This window comes from Leptonychotes weddellii, chromosome 4 (genome assembly GCF_054177405.1).
Source record: "Leptonychotes weddellii isolate Sample4059 chromosome 4, ASM5417740v2, whole genome shotgun sequence".
NCBI lineage: Eukaryota > Metazoa > Chordata > Mammalia > Carnivora > Phocidae > Leptonychotes > Leptonychotes weddellii.
In genome coordinates this window covers 75,101,043-75,123,176 of record NC_138372.1, presented here as the reverse complement: position 1 = coordinate 75,123,176, position 22,134 = coordinate 75,101,043, and the positions used below count along the sequence as shown (strand labels likewise).

The window sequence follows — 22,134 nt, the reverse complement described above, 5'->3', positions numbered from 1 at the left end:
CCAGGTAGAGTGTGGTAGTTAAGAAGAGGAACTCTCAGCTTCTGCCATCCTTTGCTCAACTGCCAGTCCCACCATTTGATGGCTGGATAAGCTAATTAATTTTTGTAGACTTTTGTGTGTTCATCTATCAAATGGAAGTTATAGTATCTATCTCACTGGGTTATTATAAGGAAGAAGTGATATTTAATATGTTAAAGGGAATACCACAGATCAGAGTCCCAGTCCCTGGAGTGTCTCCTTGCTGCAGCTACCCTGGTTCAGCTACTATTCTCGCCATCCATTGCTGCCTGGCACATCCGGGAGACGTCAGCACCCTGGTGCAGCTCTTGAGATTCATTGTAAAATGAATATCAACTGTGATTGTATCTGTCTTTAATTATAAACCCCTAGAAAAAAAGAGTAACAGGATTATGTAATTCCAGTCATGCAGGTGACATTTCTTAAGGGTTTTTTGGTACAGATGATAATGATTTACTGAGATATAAAGAATAAGTGAACAATTTGAGTGCACATTTATTTTTGCAGTATTAATTGTGAGTCTTGATGCAAATAATGATTATGAAAGAAATTACAGTAAAATACCAAAATCCTTACAGGCCTAAAAACATTTTAGAAAGACTTTTATTAGAAATCACAACTAATGTCTCCAATTTAGAAGTTTAGAAAATCAATAATAAATTTAAGGTTTATGAGAAGTTGTAAAGGCAATTACTGTCAGGAAATCTCTTTAGTTCAGTGACTCCTAACTCACAATTCAGAAACCAGGCTTAGGCCAGATGACCTGTCTAGCCTAGGAGCATAATCAAGTTTTACACTGAAAAACAAGCTTATGATTAGTTCCCCCAGATAGAATTAATATCAGTTAAGAGTTTGACACAAACAAGAGGAAAGATGGATTTTGTCAGAAATATTCTGTGCAGATAAATATTTACCGGATTATTGCATCTTCCTCTCACACTTACACTCAAAAAATTCTCTAGGGGCACCTGGGTGGTTCAGTTGGTTAAGCGTCTGCTTTTGGCTCAGGTCATGATCTTAGGGTCCTGGGATCGAGCCCTGCAAAGTCAAAGTCGGACTCCCTGCTCAGCAGGGAGCCTGCTTCTCCCTCTCTCTCCGCCCCCTCCCCCTGCTCGTGCTTTCTCTCTCAAATAAATTAAATCTTTAAACAAATCATCTCTGAAATAAGCTGTTTATTTATATGTGAAAAGTTGTTCTAGGAAAGAAAATCTCATCATCAATGTTCCCGAAGAAAATGCTTTTAGGGGAAACTTTTGAATGTTTTATTGCAGACTACTCAACAAATTATAATTTCAGATAGAGAACCAAATGGTTCTCTGTTTTATCTAAGTGGGAAAAAAAATCATTCAAGAACTTGGCTCTCTAGAAATACGTATCTGTGCATCATGTATGTGTTTTATGGCATCAAAGTTATAGTTCAGTAGATTTCTAAAAGGCTTTTGAGAGAGAGAGAGAGATGTGAATTTTTACAGATTCTAATTACAAGTTAGAAGTCATCTCACTGTGGGAAATTAAAAATGGAGATAATTAGGGACAATTCCAGTTGAAAGAAATATGCATTATGGAAAAAGCAATAAAAGCACGAAAAATAGGAAAGTAAAATCACTTCTCAGTAGCTTCTATGATTCAATTGTAGATCAATAGTGTGTAGTTAATGCATTACCAGGAGAGTATTAATTTGCAATTACCACAGGTGATCTGATCCTCTGTGTTCCGTCCATTGACACAAATGACCTTTTGTTGAAAGAGATTCTGCAGTCATTATTTTAAATAGAGCAACAGAAAAGCAAAAGGAAAGTATAGGTCACTTTCAGTCGTAAGTATCTTACATCACACAAAGTGGAAACCTTTGTAGTGTAGCCCCAAATAGTCACATTATGGAGTATAATAAGCCTGAGCATGGGCATGTCCGTTTGCATACAGGATGGATATAACATGCACTGTATGGCGGTGGGCAAATATGATTCAAAACAAAGCTACAAATGCCCTGAATTAAGTATAAAATAAAGTAGACCTTTGATAAACCTCTACAATAAGGGAAGATATGAGAGACGTTGGTTCAATGAAGTGGGTTTTTGTAATGCTTCGTTTCGATGCAAGCTGGGTAGCCTTGGAGGTAGAGAGTCTGATGCTCCAACAATGACACGTTCTTGAAAGAAAACAGACCTCAGCTCTCTAGAGACCATATTCCAATCATAAGCAGTGTGGCAGGGACCCACGCGGCCCCGTCCAGAGTCTGCTACGCAAGCAGTGATATCAACCTCAGAATTGCCAACTAGGTACAGGAAGCCTGACAGGACTGCATCTTACTGATGCAGGCTTCAACACAAATGAAAATGCATCAGGTTGCTTGGAGTGAAGTCCTAGCTCTGTTGCTCTTTAGCTATATGACCTTGGCTTTATTAGATGTGTGAACTTTTTATACTTCAGGTTTGTCATCTGAAAAGTAGGGTTTCATAGGATAGTTGTGAGGGTTAAATGTTATCACCCGTAAAGCATTTCAAACAGTGCCTGTAACACAGTACCCATAGCTGTTAGATGTTAATTATCATTGTCATCATCATCATTATCGTCCCCTGCTAGGATTTTTATTCATGGACAAAGAATTTTCAAACAAAATTTACACCCCCCTATTTTAGCTTTGGACTAGCATGTGTCTTGGCTCAGACTGACTGAAAACAGAGCCCGAGGAAGGGGCTGAGTGCTAATGTTTTGTCAGAAAGTAAAATCTAGGATAGTTAGTGTAAGAGAAAATAGAGAAGAGACAGATGGGATTTGAATACAAGGTCATGCATTACTGGGTAGTACACTGCTTCACAAGCGGTAAGAGATCCAGTCAGTTGGCCACACGGTACATCTCCAGAGAGACTAGGTAGAAGATAGTGCCTTGGGACAACCCATCACAGGGAAAAGGGATAGAAAATTTATCTGCCATTACTTTTGACCTTCCTTCTCCCATTGGTTGGAGTCCATCCAGATTTGATTACCCTGTAAAAGCCTGCTCCCACAACCTGCTGTGTGGCTCATTCTGGCACTTCATTCAGGATACTAATCTCTTCTGTATGTGTGGTTATCAAGCCTGTAGATTCATAGTGACAGATAACTTATTATCTTATAAGTTATCCAGTTAAAATTATAGGTAAATTCTGCTTCATACTGTGGAAAACCTACCTCCATCTATCTTTTATCCATTGGCCCTACTTCTTCTTTTTAAAACTAGACAGAATATATCCATGTTATTTTTATAAAAGCATAGAATTTCAGAAATGGATAAAACCTTGTCAGCACAGAAACAGTTAAATATTATATGTATATTATTCTTATTATCTGTGTTTATGACTATCCGTAGTAATACAAGTAAGTGAAAATAGCATGCAATTTTATAACAATATTTTTACCATACTACAACCTAGGTCACTTCATTCCCAGAGTGAGACAGAGAAGGTTAAGAAGTTAAGTGGTCTCAAAAATTGGCTTGCTGATAGAGAATTAAATGGGTACCCCAACACTTCCTGAAACCTGGAGAAAATTGGACAGCAATGACCTCAGCATATAGAAGTGGGCCCTGCGTATATCTGAAAATTCAGGAGAAGTGCTCTGAGAGGCTTTCATAGTGTTCTTTAAAAACTGAGTAGCATGTAGGCAAAACATCTCTTAAAGTTATTCATCAGAAGTATATCTGACAAACAGATGGGACTTGTGCCTCTCTGGAGAAGTGTCTAATATGGTCATTATTGTGATTTGAGAAGTGGGTATGTTATCCTTTGGCTGTCTTTCCATTCATTCCTTGGTCAGAAGCCGCAGTGATCCATTAATCATCCAAATAGTCAAGCAAAGGAAGAAGGAGACAAAGAAACAAATAGATGGAGTAAAGAAAAGGGAGAAAGAAGGTCCTCACTGTCAAGTAGTTGAGAACTGAATGAAACTTTATAAGGGAAAACAACTTGTTTATACCAGCTTTCAGTTTTTTCCATGGATAGGTACATTTTATTAATAAATGAAATCATTTAAATCAGTCAGTCTAATTCCTATTTTTAACTGAAGTTGCCTGGTAGGTCATCCTGGTCATTTGGAGTAGTACCCATTTTTTATTTATTTTATTATTTTTTTTATCTTTTATATTTATTTGTGAGATCTGTAGTTTTTTTTATAGCAGATTTTTATAGATTTTGTAGATTTTTATAGCACCTGGCATTCTAGTGCCTGGACATTGCCTAGTGCCTATCTTAGGCCAGCACATATAAGGAACTGATAATTAAGAGAATATAAACAACTTCTCAAAGCTTAACTGTAATCCAAAGCCAGGCTATAAGTACATTATAACTTTGCAAATGATAATACCAAAACTATTGTAATGGCTAATGCTTATATAGAATTTACTACATGCCAGGTACTTTGTAAGCTAATAATTATATTTGTTCATTTATCCTCCAATAATCCTGTGAGATAGATATTAGTATTGTCCCTCTCCTATAGCCAAGAATGTTAAATTACAAGACGATAAGTGGCAAAGCTGTGATCTAAACTCAGACAATTTGTCCTAGCATCTGATTTTTAACCACTCTACTATATTGACATTTTTGCCTACTAGAATGACTACTATCAACAGACAGACAGTGATAAGTGCTGGTGAGGATGGGGAGAGACTGGAACCCTCTTGTGTTGCTTGTGGAAATGTAAAGTGGTACAACTACTTTGGAAAACAGTTTGGCGATTCCTTAGAAAGTTAAACATAAATTTACCATACAATCCAGAAATTTCACCCCTGGGTATCTTCTCAAGATAAGTAAAAACATAGGTCCACAAAAAGTCTTGTACCCAGTCATGGCAGCATTGTTCCTAAAACCCCCAAAACTGGAGACAGTCCAGACCCGCATCAGCTGATGAGTGGATAAACAAAATACGGTACATGTGGTTCATACATACAATGGGATAGTATTCAGCAATAAAATGGACTGTTACCATAACGACATAGATTGCTTTAGCATGTGTAAAAAACATGATGCTAAGTGAAGACAAGCAGACACAAAATACTGTAATATTTGTATTGTATAATTCCATTTATATGAAATGATGAGAAGTGGCAAGTCTAGAAAGACCGAAGACAGATCAGTAGTTGCCTGCAGCTTGGAGTCTAAGTGGCAGAGTGGCTGTAAAAGGCACAGGGAACTTTTAGGTGATGGAAATAGTTTAAAACTGGGTTGTAGGGATGGTTTCACAACTCTACAAATTTACTAAAAGTCATTTTCTTGCATACTTATAATAGATAAATTTTATGGTATTAAATTATGCCTTAATAATGCTGCTTTAAAAAAACCCACATAATTAGAAAGAGATAGCTGAAATACTGTATGTAACAAAATTATTAAATATAAAAGTTTGAAATTTGGGTTGAAGGATTCATAGTGAAAAACCTGAAGGGTCAACAAGGGGGATTTCAATAATGCTTAAAATTTCTATTTCTTTTTTTTTAACCTGTCTCTGTAATCTTGCTTGAAAATGACATAATACCTTTTATAAGGATCCATTAATATTTATAGTATTATTAGTACTCAAATAAATCAAATTAATGTTTATGAACCCTGCCTAATTTAAAAGTAAGCACATTCAAATAAGTCTGCCTGATTAAGGCATCCTTGGTAGAGGCCTTCCTGGATTTCTCAAATGTGTTTTACACATTAAAGTATTAAAATTAGACTATTTTCTTACAATTAAACATTGATCATACTTGGTATACATGCTTATATCTAAGTGTTTTAATTTTTAAAATTATATCTCATTTAGGAAAAATTAAATAGATCAAAGGGAGATTGGCTTTGATGGTATCAACAACTAACATCTGTTGAGAACTTCATTCATGAGGTTCATGTTATCAAGCCACGTTATGTAATGGTCATAATGTCCATTTATTATTGCATTAATGGTAATTGAGTGTCTAATAGATACCAGGCACAATAATAAGAAACAAATCTGTAAGAAAAATGGCAAATAGTGATAAGTGCTATGCAGAGAATTTAAATTAGCAAATGTGCTAATGACTGGCTGGCTGGGGAAGTTCTTTGGAGAGGTGATATTTAAGCAGAGAACTGAATAGAATTCACCCAGCCATGTAAAAATAGGGAAAAGAGCATTACAGGCAGACAGGGGAAAACCTGATTGCAAAAATGAAGGCATGAATGGCAAAATAAAAGGCATGCCTTTTCTTGGGAGAGGGGGGCATGCTCAGAAAAGGCCATTGTGGCTACAGCAGAGTGAGCATGAGTAAGAGAGGTGAGCAGGGATCAGATCATGCGGTACTTTATACCAGGTGTTCCTATTTTTTTTTTCAAAACAAGGTAGGACATTATTGGTTTTAAGCAGTGGTGAGATGTGATCTAATTTATATTTTAAAATAATCATTCTAGCTGTTGTATGGTTAATGAATTCGGAGATGGTCAATAGTAGAAGGTGTAAACTATGGCAATAGTCCGGGTGAGATGGTGATGGACTTGAATAACAAAAAGCAATGCATTTGGAGAGAATAGACAGATTCACAGTATAGATTTGAAGTAGTGCAACAAGGCTTGCTGAGAGATAATAATTTTGTGAGCCAGAAAAATAAAGGAATGAGGAATGATGTTTAGCTTTTGGACTATTGGAGAAGTAGATTGCAGGGAGTGGGGAAATTCTGGCCACAGTCAGGATGCCCAGGAGACCCCAGTGGAGATGTCAAGTGGGCAGTTGCTTCTCCTTTTTCCCTATCCTGTTTTCCAGAGATGTACCAAGCCTTCAAATGCATGTATAACCTAATGCTGATAAATGAGTGTATGTCTTCTCCCCCAGCTAGGATGTATGCCTTCTCCCCCATTCCTTTCCGCTTCTTAGGAAATCCTTACAGTAACTAGAAGAATCAGGCACAAAGTAGATACATGGATACATGCTCGTGGATAGATGCTGAGAGATGACTGGGTGGGTGTTTAGATCATGAACATTTAGAAATAGACAGTAAGCATCTGGGTACTGAATATTTCAGAGGCCAGTTTCATTTATCTCTTATCATTCTCAGATATATATTCCTGAAGCTGAGCTTAAGAGGATCATGAGTATTAAAGGAAAAGATAACAAGAAATACAATTTACATCAAATGTAGATTTTTCAATAAAGTAAATAAAAAGTCTAGAAAACATTTCCCTTCAAAGGAAAAAAAAAATCCTAAATTTATTAGCCTTTAAAAACACATTTATCCATTTCCCTAACTCATCTTCTTCAGATATCCAGGAGATACTGCTTTTCTGCTGTGGTCAGATTTCCCACATGTTCAATGTTTTTATGACTTATGAGTCTCTGAAAACTCAAACCAGATTTCTCCTGGTTGAAATATACATATTTCTAGTTAAACACCTCCTTACTCTGTTCACTGATCCCACCCCACAAAATCAGAGGAAAGAAAGACAATGATTGTTATTGGCTTCTTTATTTAAGCTGACAGATCTGAACCAAGAGGACCTAAGAACTTCTTGGAATTAAAAATTTGGGCATGAAAATATAAACCTTCATTATCCTCAAATCAATTACGCTATGTTTATAAGACAAAAGAACTAATATGTCTAAGGATCTAAATATCAAACCTCTGTTTCAGATAGCTGGCTTAATCCCACAGTGATAAACACGTCAGATATTATAATATTTAGCATATTTCCTCATGTGGAAAATGATAGTATTTCAGTTGTCATGCTTTAAGGGCATGAGCCATAATCTCATTATCATCTCCCTAAATCAATCACTACATCCTGGATATTAACTCCATCCTAATGACACCAGATGCAGTAATGTATAAGAGGTGAGAGAAGAGTTCTATGACTCATCATTGGGCCCAAAAACAATGATGCAAGCTAAAAAATCAACTTAATCACTGGGGAATTCAATATGGCTAAATACAGGGTGCATTGCACATGCCTGGTCTTACAGAACTAAATTAAGAATAATGTTGCATATTCATAGGGCCTGATGTCTCTAAAACACACAAAATAAATATGAGTAATATAGAGAGTTAAAAAAAAGCAATCAGTTCTATGGCATTTTAAAGCATTATATAATTAGTTAATGTTCCTTATAACAACCTCAGAATATAAGCAATAGTTTAATTTACAATGACATGTGATAGACAAGACTGAAATGTAAAACATATGAAGTTCACTTACCTGCATTTACCTTATTTATCTGTTCTTTCATTCATATTCATATTCTAATTCATATTCAATAATTGATTTAGAGCTTGTAGGATATTGATTTGTGGGGAGGGAGTGGTAATCAGATTTTAGTTTATGCTGTCGAAGTATGACAAGTGATATTCAGTCATTTTTTTTTGGTCTTAGTCTATCTTGTATGTTCATCTGTGTGTGATAGGCCAATTGTTTACAACATAGACCCGATAATTTCAGTCCAGGGGCTCAACCTACTAACTTATCTGAGAAATTAGTTAATATGGGAAGAGAACTCAAAAGGCACTAGTTTCACATGAAGACATACAATTAAGAACTTGAACAGTTATTTTTACTTCTGAATGAGACCCATTGTGTCACACATCTACTGAGAGAGACTTCCTGGTAAATAGCACTTCATAATTCTTATCTCATTTGGTCCTCACAACAGCTTTTCAGAGAAGGTTTATTCTGACAGATATAAAATGAACAGCATAACCCCAGGCTGCTGCAGTCAGAAGTTTTGTTTGATAATAGATTTTGAAAAGAACCAGAGGACTGGCTTATAAATTAGTATCTGCAGAATGAAAGAATAAATTAATGAGTGGGTAATTTTTGAGTAATAGAGAAAGACTTTTTGGAAGAAATGATGTCTTAAAATTGCTCTCTTATGATCAAAATCCAGAATGATCTATTAAATACTTCTGGCTATATATCTCCAGCAAATAGAGTGAGAAGGCCTTTCCTGGGAAGATGGGGCAGTTTTACAGTACATGTATTAGAGGACAGCAAATTATTTTAAATGCCAGTGTTTGCACAAATCTGTTCAGTATTAATTTGATTATTTACCTTGAACTATTTAGAGTAAGTTGATTAAGTTCTGAATTTTAAAGTATGAACTTGAAATTATTAAAGATAGAGAAAGAATTCTTTAAAATGAAAATATCAGTCCAGATCCAAGGAGACACTGGACTGACCTGGGTATGTGATGCAGAAACTAAAACATTAAATAAGAGCATCCAGACACAAAACAGGATAGAGTCCTTTCCCTTAGCTTCTCCTGGCTCTGTGTTATCTTCCTTCAGTGTAGCTAGAACTTACAGTACATGTACAGACATATGTGAAAACGAGTAGTTTAGAACATCACATATACTGGACATGGTACTATGAGTTCAATCTTTGTTAAACAAATGTCTTCATAGAGTTCGGAATTACATAGTTCTTCAGTTGTTATTAAAGGGGCCTACCAGAGGAGAAAGAATCAAATGGTAGCTGCTGTCAAGATTCAGGTATCCAGATTGGGAATATCAGATAAGCAATAATCCAAACATAAACACTGTCAAGTTTGGCTGTAACAAATAGTACTCAGTCAAGAAGAATGCTAAAGTAGATCTCCTTTGCATTCTAGAAAAGACACTGGTATGCCCAAAGAATAGCTAAGTAATAAGGCAAACATATTCATGTTTAATGATGCAATGAGTGGCACAGACTTCAAATGCAATAGAAGTTGAGATAAAAGTATTTTATTGTGGGTTGGTGTGAATTCTGAATTATGATAAATTAGTATAAGTAGAGGGAGATGAAAATATATCATTGACAGAAAATTAAAGAGAGTTTTGCTTATCCTCAAATGGTATTACTTGGATATCATTATCTTGCTTCATTCATTCATTCACTCATTATTTATTCATTTGAACAAATCATCTGCCAAGCACAGATCTTTATGTGCTAAACACTGAGAGTGCCATGATGAACAAAACAGATATAGTCTCGGGTGCCTGGGTGGCTCAGTTGGTTAAGCGACTGCCTTCGGCTGAGGTCATGATCCTGGAGTCCAGGGATTGAGTCCCGCAACGGGCTCCCTGCTCAGCAGGGAGTCTGCTTCTCCCTCTGACCCTACCCCCCCATGCTCTCTCTCTCTCTCTCAAATAAATAAATAAATAAATAAATAAATAAATAAATAAATCTTTAAAAAAATCATGTTTCAAATAAAAAGCAGATATAGTCTCTGCCCTTTTACTGTGTCTCTGAAAGCTGGAGAATGAGATCTAAATTGTAATTCTTACTTACATGTATTTTAGAACATGTATGTTCTAGGTACTTACGTATCTTTTTATTTGATACATTCCTCACAAGAATTCTATTTTAGATAGATAGGTAGATAGATGATAGATGGATAGATAAATAGATATGTGTATGTGTATAAATTATATATATGTATGTATATATATTTATTCCTGTTTTCACATGAGAGCCAGGTGCCTTTATAGTGGTTAAAAAAAAAAAAGCAAGATTACATAGTTGTTATGAGAAAGGGTCCTGGGGCAGATTGACCCAGGACTTGAAGCCTTGCTCTGCTGTTTATTAGTTGTATGATCTTAGTTCAGGGTCCTTAATGTCTGACCCTCTGTTTACCCATCTGCTAATTGAAGAAAATAATAGTACTTTCTGGTGTTATTGTGAGATTTAAGTGTGATGCTACATTGAACATATTTAGCACAGTGCTTGGAAAGTAATAAACACCACGTGAACTTCAGGCAAAGGAATTTGGGTAAAGCATAAAGAAATGACAGTTATAAAAGAACAGACTGAGAATATGTAAAGTACATAAAAATCTTCTACCCTTAAGGGTGTTTCTGTCCAGGTTACAGGATGCAAATTTTGGGCAGTCCTTTACCCTTCCTATCCTCCTTGAGTTTTTCTTATGCCAAAAGATACTTGGAGGTCAAGAGGGAGGGACCCTTTAAACCTAGGATCCTCTGGATCAGGTTAGGTCTCTGAGGTCCCAAATCCCCTCGTAAACAATAAAAGTCCTGTGACTCCAGTCCAATGTTAACGTGCTGAGGCCTGCATAAGTACCCGAAGGACCTGAATGTTAAACCAAACAAAAAGTGACAGAGCATCCTAGAATGTGTTCCATGAGGATAAGTGAAAATCTCCCTCCAATCTAGAGATGGGGAAAAGCCTCTAGTAAGTAAGGGAATCAGAGATCTAGGTTTGTTCAGGACAGTTTTAGTGTGTGCTCATTGTCCTGGTATTTTCGTTAACAGTTTCCCTACTTACTCTCAAGTGTCTGGGTGGTAAATTATATAGTCACCTCTTAGCATCCTCTTAAAACCCTCAGCCTAGAATTTCTGCTAGTCTTTGTCATCTTTCTTCAGGTTATTTGCGACACTCACAAATAATAAAATATGTACCCTTCTAGTGAGAAATGCACAAATAAAACTGATGCATTCATTCATCTCTAACCATCTACCGCCAACCCATCTTTGGAGGCTGAAGACCAGGCATTTTTTTTTATTTCAATAAGATTTTATTTATTTACTGCAAGTTAAGTAATTATATTGGAAATGTATCATTACATGTACGGATAATTTTTTAAAAAATTAGAATAGACTGCGATGACATTTGATCAGTTTCAAAATGTGATAGCAATTTATACTCATATCTTACGATTCTTCAGCTAGTGCCAGTGACAGCTTCAATAGTACATAAAATAGCAGTGTCCCCAGTATTTTTTATAAAGTCACTCATATAAAGATAGTACAATAGCAGGCATTTTATTTTTAGGTTCTTGGTCTTCTCTAATTAAAAGCAAAGCAAAACAAACAAAAAACAAAAAGCAAAAAATCAAAACCTAGCATGCAATTTATTTCCCCAGTTTTTCCACGTAATCACAAATTTTGTAAGCCTCATATTTTCCACTTGCGCAGTAAAGAAATTAAGAGCACATTTTTAACATTTTTTTAAAAAATACAAACCTTTTTGGCTTTGCTTCTCCAGCTCTCCACAGGTATGCACTGTGCTTTCAGTATATTAACTGGAACACTGGTAAGTTTTGTTGTTGTTGTTGTTTTCTCTAGCACTTGTAAATAGATGATTCACTCTTAATCATCTGAACTTTGCGTAACTTTCGTGTCCCAGACTGTTTTGGCAACTCAATCAGGATTGTTGACTCCCTGAAAATAGCCACGCACTATGCTCACAAATTTGTGTTTTTCTCAATCATAGATTAACCATAAAATCAACGACTGAACTGGACAGTGTTGATTTGAGGTGCTATCACCATGTTAACAACATTTTTCTCATTTCAGACGGATAGTCCCCTTTTCTTGGAATGTTGAGGGTCTGCTTATGTCATTGAGTAACCACATTCCTATATCCGTCTTCAAAGTCCAGAAAACAATTTCCGTGGGTGAATTTGCTCAGTAGACTTTTCCACGCTAGGCATTACGATTTATTCTCCTGTCATCCCAACCCCATGTGGTATTTTAGTAAATGATATTGTAAGTCAAATTTTCCCAGCTGTGTTGACACTGCTGAAAAAGAGAGATTACCTAAAATTATGGATTTTAGTCATCTGACAGCCATTGTTTGGATATTCAGTTTCCTTTTCTTGCCCCACTTTTATCATGGGAGGCGCTGAGCTTGCACGATGCAACACGCAAACCGAGACACCCCCACCTGTGTTACTGCAGAATAATTGAAAATTACGGCGGTAACTGATGCCGCACCACAGCAGTAGCCTCGGGTGGAGAGAATCTAGCATAGTAGAAAAATCCCTCTGCCTCTGAGCAGAGTGGCTGAGCTTCCCCAAACTGTAGCCACAGCCCCTCCCCAAAGAATGGGCTGCCTAGGGGAGCCGGGTGTGCAGAGGACTCCAGGTCTCACCTCAGCCTTTTCAGACTTCTGTTTGTGTCTGTGGGGAAGTGGGGCCATCGAGAGCAACATCTTTGAAGATTCAGGACAGCGGTGCCCACTCTTTGGCCCTCCGCATTGTGCCTGACACCCATTTTATCTCTAGCCCCTCATAAAAGGCAGAGAGAGGGGCTGTGTCTCTGTTTGGTTCTTTTTCATTATGATTTCTTGGTTCAGGTCATCACTGAGATCTGAATCCAGCTGAAGCTGACTTTGTAAAGGGCAGCTACACGGAAGGGGACAGAGGCGATCTTGCCTGCAGGGCACATCACATCCCTTTGACTCATCAGCCCAGGCTGTCCTCAGTCAAGTTGTATCCTGAACAAAGTCAGTAGAGAAGATCAGCCCCACAATGCCATTCTGAATAACAGTCAAGGAGGTGGCCCATCATCCAAGCCACCTTTGAGAAAATACTTGGAGAATTGGTACTTATATTCCAATTCCAGTGGCAAAATTGGTCTGGATCCCAGTACAGAATCTGTTGGAAACATTTATTCTCTTTAGCCTGTTTTCAGCTGAATTTGGATTAAGAAATTAATCAGATAGAGAATGACCACAGAGGGACATTAAAAAATAGCCTTTCAAACACCATAAAAGTCCTTCTTGATTGGGAGAAAGGAGGTATTCATATACTTAGAATTTGTCAGAGAATGTATAATTTAAAAGGCCAGGTAAGAACATAGTAATGTGATGGACAATGAAATATAGGATATACAAAACAAGCTAAATGACTTCTCTACCTTTAGCATTTATCAGTGAGCAGCAATTAAAGGACAACATTAAAATGTAATTAATAAGCAGAAGTGCTTATTCACCGAGTTGTTTTTTTGTTTTGTTTTGTTTTGTTTTTTTACCTGAACCTTTAAAAAACAACATCTGTTGGGACTTTTTGTTGTTCTTTTTTCCCCCAGCCCAATTTGGTATAGTCAGAACATAGAAAACTGAACTGAAAGCCAGATTTCTTGATAGCATGGCATTTGGACAGTTATTTTACTTAGTGATCCTGTACAGGTTAGTAGCAAAGCTGAAATAAGCCCTCTCCTTTTGGGGGAAACAAGATGGTATTTTGCTGAATGCTAGAATTTTATCACTTTGAAGAAAAAAAAAAAAAGCTGCTTGAGAGACCTAAGAGTATAAAAGCATTTGAGATCTCAGAAGGAGTTTAAATCAATGCACTGGTACAGTTACAGAGCAGATGAAAGAACCTGCTGTCTCAATTGCCGGGAAACTACTTAGAAACTCTTACTTTGATTTCTTCACGTAGTCCGTTACATTACTGCTAAATACAATATATAGGGACATCGCGACTTTGATGTTGTACAGCTTCAACAAATGGAAACTAATATGGTAGGACAACTAAGATTTGTGGTTTTATGTGGATATACAAATGTCTAGCTCCTTATGTACTATGTATCCCAGGGGCTGTCTTTTCACCTATAGCCTTATAAAATTAAAATTTTGGTGTTTTATTCATGAATTCTAGTAAATGCCATGTTTATGTAGCACCAAAAACTCATAGGGAGATAGTGTTATTCTGAATTATTACCTTAACGATATGTATTATACAACAGTTTCAAAATTATAATGTAGTTTTAAATGTCTGCTTATAAGTACTGGACAGAACTCAACTCAATGAGGAATGACTGATCCGGTGCCTTTAGAAAATCTGACGTCTTTGCTCAGTGGGTGTGGACAGATGAAATTGGAAACTGCATTTCCATCCAACAACAGCAAAGGTCTGTTTTCCAGTTTTCGTCATAAACCTTCAAGTGATCATCCCATTATTAAAATCCTACATTTTAAAAATCTGTGGATTTCTGCCATATTTCATTAAATAATAAATTTGAAATCATTTTGCAATATGTGCTGCTTCTTAGGAAAATTATAAATATGTGCTTCTTTAATTCTGTAAGACATCAAATTTAAGATTTTGAAAATTTACAGAAGTAAGAAGATCTTAAGGATCTTCTGACTTCTAAAGATCTTCATCTGACTGTTGGCTCTACCACCTACTAATCTTGTGAGTTGGGACAAAGCGTTCAATGTTTAGTTTTGACTTCCTCACTTACCAAGCACTTACTGGCACCTTCTCTGTCTTGCTGTCAGAACTGGTGTATGGGCTAAGGAAGATGATACTGCAGAGGCAGCGCTGAACTGGAGAGAGCTTTGGGTCAGGCAGGGAGACCAGCACTGCCTCCAACTAGCCCGTGTGACCATAGATAGATCATTTAGCCTTTCTGGACTCCTACTCTGTGAAATAAGGAGGCTGGTCTGAAAACGGTCTAAATTACCTTGTGCCTTATTTGTTGGCATGCTTGGAAAACCGTAAATCACTATGCAAATATTTCTGACTTTTTGATAACATGCTTTGAAAACTATAAAGCACCAGGTAAAATATTTCAAGTGTTTTACATTGTTTAAACAGTTTAATGCTTTATCAAAATAAATTAGTAAGGGGAGACCATAGGATTTTTTTTTCTTTTTTCTGGGAAATCTTTAAGAATTGGATGGATAATCCTCCTAATTCAGTCTTTTATCTATGGACTGTGTTCATAGGAATACTCTTGAACTTCTTCCAGCTACGTAAGACTCTGTTATTAGTATATTCTAGAATGTGATAAGCGTTGCAGAAGAATTTCCCTTTTTACTTAAATCCAGGTATCCTCCAATACTCCTTTTACACTACTTACAGCAACTTTAAGACTACTTTGGACTCAATCGGAAACATATATTTTACTTGCATATAGCCTGATGGCACACATTTCTGAGACCTGGAGTGTAGTTTGTCCACCTAGGAGACAAGAAATGAAAAGGGATAATTATGATCATAGGTTCATCTGTATTGTGTCTGATAGTTTAAGATCCCTATTTAAGAACGTTGTCACATTCTGAAATATCATATGAGAGATTGCTGCTCTATTATACAAAGACACGGGCCAGCCTATGGTGTTCTGATTCTGCAGATCTCTTCCTTGCCAAATTATTTACCTGGAATTGGTATTGTTAATCCAATTTGGATTCAATTTGCTAGCTTCCTAGTAAATTGTCTTTTACATTTCAAGGAAGTTGGCTTTTTCTTTCCATGTTGACCTCGTAGGCACTTTCAACTTTAAATTATCTGATAATAACCATGAGGTTTAGCACTGTTCTGTCCTTTCTGAGCTTTGTAATTTCCACAGCACTGCCACCTACACAATGTAATTTAATCCCCACAACAAGAAATTAGATATTATCATACACGTTTTTTCAGATGGGGAGGCGGGAGAGGAAGACTCAAGACTGACTAGCTCCAGTCCCAGCTGCTGAATGACAGAGCTGGGTCTCAGACGTGGCTTCTGGCAACCAGACCTAAGCTTTTTTTTTGAGATCACTACCTACCACAAATAAACATAATGTCCATGAACTTCTTTTACTGCATTAGACCAAAAAAGTATTAGGCTTAAAAAATTATATCTTGCCTAATTCATGCTCTAATGATTTATTCATGTTATGAAATTTATTTTTGGTGTCAATCTAGCTAAGTACTAGCTACTATTTTAAGACTTAAATATGTTGCCTTTTAGTTTCCGATGTGCTATTCCCATTTTTAAGTAAAGAAAGTTGCTCATACTTATGCAGCTATGATGTGGTTTAAACCTGATTCTGCTTGACTTCTGTATGCATGCTCTCAGCCTCTAGTCTCTACCACTTGATACGGCATAAAAACCACTAGATTTGACTTGAAGGAATAGTTTCTCAAGTTCAAGCTCTTTCCGTTTTTAAAGGAAAAACATTACCCTCTCTCCTGCTTAACTTGTAGGTTTGTTCTGAGTATTGAAAGAAATAATGTATGTAAAGGAGACTTTTTAAGATGTAAATCCACCATAAATAGATAATTTACTATTAATGTGCTTAATCTCATTTTATGAGAAATAATGAGAAAAGAATAGCACCCCCCAACACTCACTTTGCATAGGCAGGCTTTGACTAAATGTGCCTGCACCTAAAGCAAAAATTCAGGGCATTGTGTCAGACCTCTGGAGGAGACTATTCAGTGGCAATAGGAACTTTATGACATTCCCCAACTCATGCTACACAGGGGGCCACCACCTACTCAGCCCCTGAATGGGCTGATCCTGCTGAGAATCCAGGGACCCATATTTAAAACAGCTCACTATAGGGATATTCACGCTTATGGAAATAATTAATAGTGGCAATGATCCTTATAATGGCACCTGATGTCCTGCTGGGAAGAAAGATAAACCAGCCTTCACCATAAAGAACTTACAAATTATACTAAGCAAACATGTTAACACCTATTAAGAGTCCCTAATCAGAGCTGTTAAACAAACAAAGAGATGTCATATAAAATACACCCATTTAGGAATAGCAGCTACATGTTTGGAGTTTTAAAAGGAACCATTTACCTTTGAGATAGAGATACAGGCCTCAGTGGAGTATAAAGGTTAGGCAAGAACAAGGCACCTTTTTGAGCAAATCCATTATCTGAGCATCAAATCCCATGGCCAAAGGTCTGTTCCCAAAGGTGTGCTTGCATCCTAAGATTTATTTTGGGTCTTATTACTATTTCATCAGAAAATTGTTTCTTCAGATGTGACTTATTATTATAAGTAGTGCTTCTTTAAAGGGCCATGAAAATGTTGCTACAGTGTAAGAGTAAAAATCAAGAAATTGTTAGTCCGTAATAAATTCACCTTGCAGACAGCATTTCAGGTTAAGATGAGATTCATCCCTACCTTGCTATTCTAAGTGTGGCCCAGCAGCATCAGCCCCACTTGGGAGCTTGTCACAAATGCAGGATCTTGGGTCTCATTCCAAACCTGAAGAAACAGAATCTGCATCTCAATAAGATCTTCAGATAATTTATATGTGTATTAAAAGTTTAAAAGAAAATATCAGCGTGCAGAGTTCCTACGATCAGACCTTCTATCAGGAAAATTAATAAGTTTAATCTTATCAGAAAGTAGAAATTAAATTACTCATTTTAGAAAGGTATATAAATAGTGTGACATTTCCCTTATGATGAAAGTTATCTGAAGTGATCCCCTCAAGCACCCATGTCTGTTGGTGGCTTTCAGTGTTTCCAGCATAGCACACCATCCCAGCCATGTTCAGTCACCATGTTATAGTCTCTCCTCCCTCTTGAGGTTTTATGTTCCCTTCACCTACTCAGAATAGCTCCCAATTATGTTACACACTAGCACTATAGGATGGAACATAGGAGAGGGTAGGAAAGAGGTAGTCTTCCCAGTCTTCGGGCCCACCATGTTCTTCCATAGTTAAAATACACCAAGTCTATGTTAATTTACTTCCTTAAAAAATAATACAATAAAATAAAATACACCAAGTCTGCTCTTGACCACTCCAGCCCCATGGGGCTAAATCAACCATATACAAATTGTGCCATGTTTGTGGATTAAGAGAATTAGTGACTTTTTTATCTTCTCACTGGACAACTCAGGATAAATGAGATTAAACATTACTATTCATATGTTAAAAAGTATCTAGATTCCTTTTAGCAAGCAGGTTTTTACAACAATCATGAACATCCCATAAAGAACATACTATGATGTGATTTTCAAAATCTGATGTCTTATGGTCATATGGTGAATTGTTTTAAGACTAAAGTAAAATTATACCCGTAAGCATATACTACAAAAAAATGGAATCTCACAGTGAACAAAGAAGGTGAAGTAAGGCATTAGTTGACTTACAGTTAAAAAACATCCTGTGGAGGAAATTATAATGATGTTTTTCATCATTGTTCTAAAAAAAATCAACTCTAAGAAAGTTATAAGAGGCCTAATTAATGTTCAAACTATTCTTCCTAAGAAACAATTTTTTTTAATGTAATGTAATGGGCTTCATAGAAAATATTCTTCTCTGTATTTAGTGGTTATTCAGTTCTCTTTTCTACATTGTAGTAACATACAGCACTTAAGAATAGGAAATGAAGGATTTTTGTTCCTGCTTTTTGAGGTGTCTTTGGTAATAATTAACCTAGAAGTGTTTATCTAAATCCATTAAATTCCAGCTCTAACTCAAATCCCAGCACAGACTTTCAAGTTTATTTTTATTGGAAGGATCCTAATTTTTCAGATTCAGCCTTCCTTTACTCTAGAATTTTTTTATTCTTTATTTTCTGACATATGGTCACTCAAATTAAAATATCTCTTCTAAATTATCCAGGCATTCAACATATATTTATTAAGAGCAGAGTAAGTGACACACACTCTGCTAGTCACTGGGGATAATGTGGTGACCAAGATAAATGCAGGTTCTTCCCTCCTGAAGCTTTAGCCTGTTTGGGGAGTGAGCTGTACATCAAATACAATAGTTATAAGGAAAAAATGTAGTAGTAACTGAAGGCCTTAACCTATTCTAGGCTCTTGGAGGCCTCCTCAAAGAAGTGATATTTACCATGATATGAGCAAGGGCCAGTAGTCAACCATGGGTAGAAGGGAAAAATTTTCTAGGCAGCAAGATCTTACGAAAAAGTCTCAAGGCAAAGAAAGAATGTGGCAGATGCAAGGAAAAGAGCAAAGACTTGGGTGATTGGAGCATTGTGAGCAAAAAGAAGAACAACAGTAGACAAGGCTGAAGAGGGAGACAGGGGTCAGAGGTGGTTGAGTTAACTGATGAACAGCACTCCAGCCTCGGCATGACCACCTCTGGACATGAGAACTACCTCCAGGCGGTACATCCCAATGGAAGGAAAAGGAGAGAGTTAAAAAGTCATTTCTTATGCTGTGCTAAACTGGATTCCTTATAAATGCAACTGACTGGATCTAATTTTTTACAGCTGTGCTAAGGTTTGCCTGACATACAGTAAGCTGCACATATTTAAAGTGTACAAGCTGGGCCAGTTTTGAAATATGCATACATCTGTGAGGCCATCACCACATCGAGTTTATGAAAGTAGTTGCTGTCCCTGAAAGTTTCCTTGTGCCCCTTCACAGTCCCTCCCTCCCCACCCCCACCCCCATCCCCACTTAATGATTGATATACCATCCTTGGGACAGAGCCTGGAACATAAATCAGTTTTCTTGAATAAATGCAAAGTGAGTCCATTTGGAGAATTAGCTCTTAGGTTGACGTGTGGTTGATTGCTCCATCTTTTCTAGGTATGCAGTGCTATTCAGAATCAGGATTTCACTGTCATCCAAGACTACTGCACTGGCCTCAAAGCCCTGCTGTATCTGAAAAGCATTGAAGAACTGCAAGACTGGGATGGGCAGAGTCCAGCTACAGTGAGTCACCAGAAAGGGAAACCAGTTCCCCGTATTGCTGAACTTATGGGAAAGGTATGGGTTCACTTCTCCTGTTGTCCTTAGGAACTCTACCTCGGTCACTTTCTATATCAGGTCTTGTTTTCCTTCCTACCATCTCATTAACAGAGGAAACACAGTGCCTTTTGGATGTTATTTCTGTAGTAGAATCGTTCTGAAGGAGGCTTGATTACAGCTATATGATAGGTCTGTGAGTTACATTTTTATAAAACCAATATAACACAAGGTCACGTAAAGGAAAAAAGATTGAAGTTTATAGTGTAAAGTGCCTCCAAATTCTTGCTTACTGTGGTGATGACTGGCATTCTTTCCAGTGGGAGGCTGGAGATTTCTTTATTCTTTAACAAGCTCTGGAAATTATAACATTACCTTTCTATTTTCAAGACAATCAAATCACTGGAGCCCTGAATAATATGATGAAGTTTTTAAAATTAAAATCTAATCGGTATCTTTTGTAACTGCTTGTTCTATGTGGTTAAACCTGGGCTCGAAAGGTTATGTCCCAACTTTCTCACTGCTATTTTCAGAGAAATATATACTACATTTACATTTTGTATAATACAGTGATTTTAGCAAATCTTTTCTAAAACAACATTCAGCATTTTGCCTTTGTATTTCCTTTGTATTATTCTAAATAGACAACCATTGTCAGAAGACATTTCTTGAGTCCTGAATGAGGGGAGGAAAAAATTATAATTCTTAGTCTTTTCAGCTTGTCACTACATCAATAATTAACTTTAAAAAAAAAGAAAGGCAAGTATAAAAAGATTCTTTAAGGAAGCATTTAATAATTCAAATGAATCTTAACTTGAAACAGGTCACATGAGAAAGAACGGAAAACAAAAACCCTGGATACTCTGCTTTGAATGGCAGGGTTAGGGACTCTGAAAGAAGAGAAACATCATATAACTGACTTACATTTGGCTACTTTTAATGGAAACTATCACTCCCCTCCCAGGTAGCCAAAAATAAGGGCTTCTTGAAAAATAACGTGCATGATTGCAAGTCCAGTAATGAAAAACAAAAGGGAGAAAGAAAGAAAATCTTACAGTGTGAATTCCTAGAAAATACCGTGATGAATGACTCCGTGAGTGGCAATCAAACAGAAAAAGGAGTGGGTGGCATTAATATTTATAATATTGTAATTAGCAAGACTGTGCCTAAGCAGCATTATTAATGTAACTAATCATATTATCATAAACTGAGTCTGCAGTATTTAAGACAGTGAGTGTTCTTGCCTTTATCAATGACCATCAATATCTGGAGTTTGTTCATAGCAAAAAAAATTTTTTTTTCTCACAAATAACTTTATACTCATTCAGTGTAAATATCCTAAGTAAATTGGTTCTGACAAGATAGTTTTGATAGTTTATGACCGTTCCGTAAAAGCATCGTCTCAAATTCGAGTGGTCACCCTGTAAGCTGAAATGTAAGTAGCTGCTTTGCACTGTGCTGTTTTGTCTTTAAAGGACTTCCACGTTCATTTCAAAACTTACATATTCAAATAAAAGATGAATAATGATGGAGACACTTGTGTCAATGATATAAGTGGAAACTGATTTTCTGATAGTTTGAATCTAGATTCTGACTTTTTTCTTTTGGTGAGCCCAGCTTTCATCAAAATCCTGTGTCATTTTCAGCATTATCATTTAAAAAAAACAAAGTTTTTTCACATAGATTTTGCCTGTGTGATTATATTAGCGATTCAGTGCTCAACACTAAGCTGAGGAACTAGCAATTGGTCTGGTAATAGACTCGGGGTGGGCTGACATGACCAAAACAATAGGCGACAGTCCCCTTTAGCTTAATGTCTCTAACAGTGAATCAGAGTGTGTTGGATCCAAGGTACAGGAGGCTTCCTAACTGTTCCTTCATGGTGTTGCTGGTGTGTGTGCATATATCTTTGAAAACAAGTCATATTGTTCTCTCATTAGCTGAAGAGTAAGATG

General features: G+C 36.7%; 1 protein-coding gene across 1 annotated transcript in view; it reads left to right on the top strand.

Moving 5' to 3' along the window:
• Positions 1 to 22,134, top strand: part of DPYD (dihydropyrimidine dehydrogenase) — a 741,385-nt gene that overhangs the window by 603,221 nt on the left and 116,030 nt on the right. Inside the window, exon 18 of the mRNA XM_081817099.1 lies at positions 20,021 to 20,200. Within this exon, the coding sequence (XP_081673225.1) occupies positions 20,021 to 20,200 (180 nt within the window). The remainder of the gene's footprint in view (positions 1 to 20,020; positions 20,201 to 22,134) is intronic.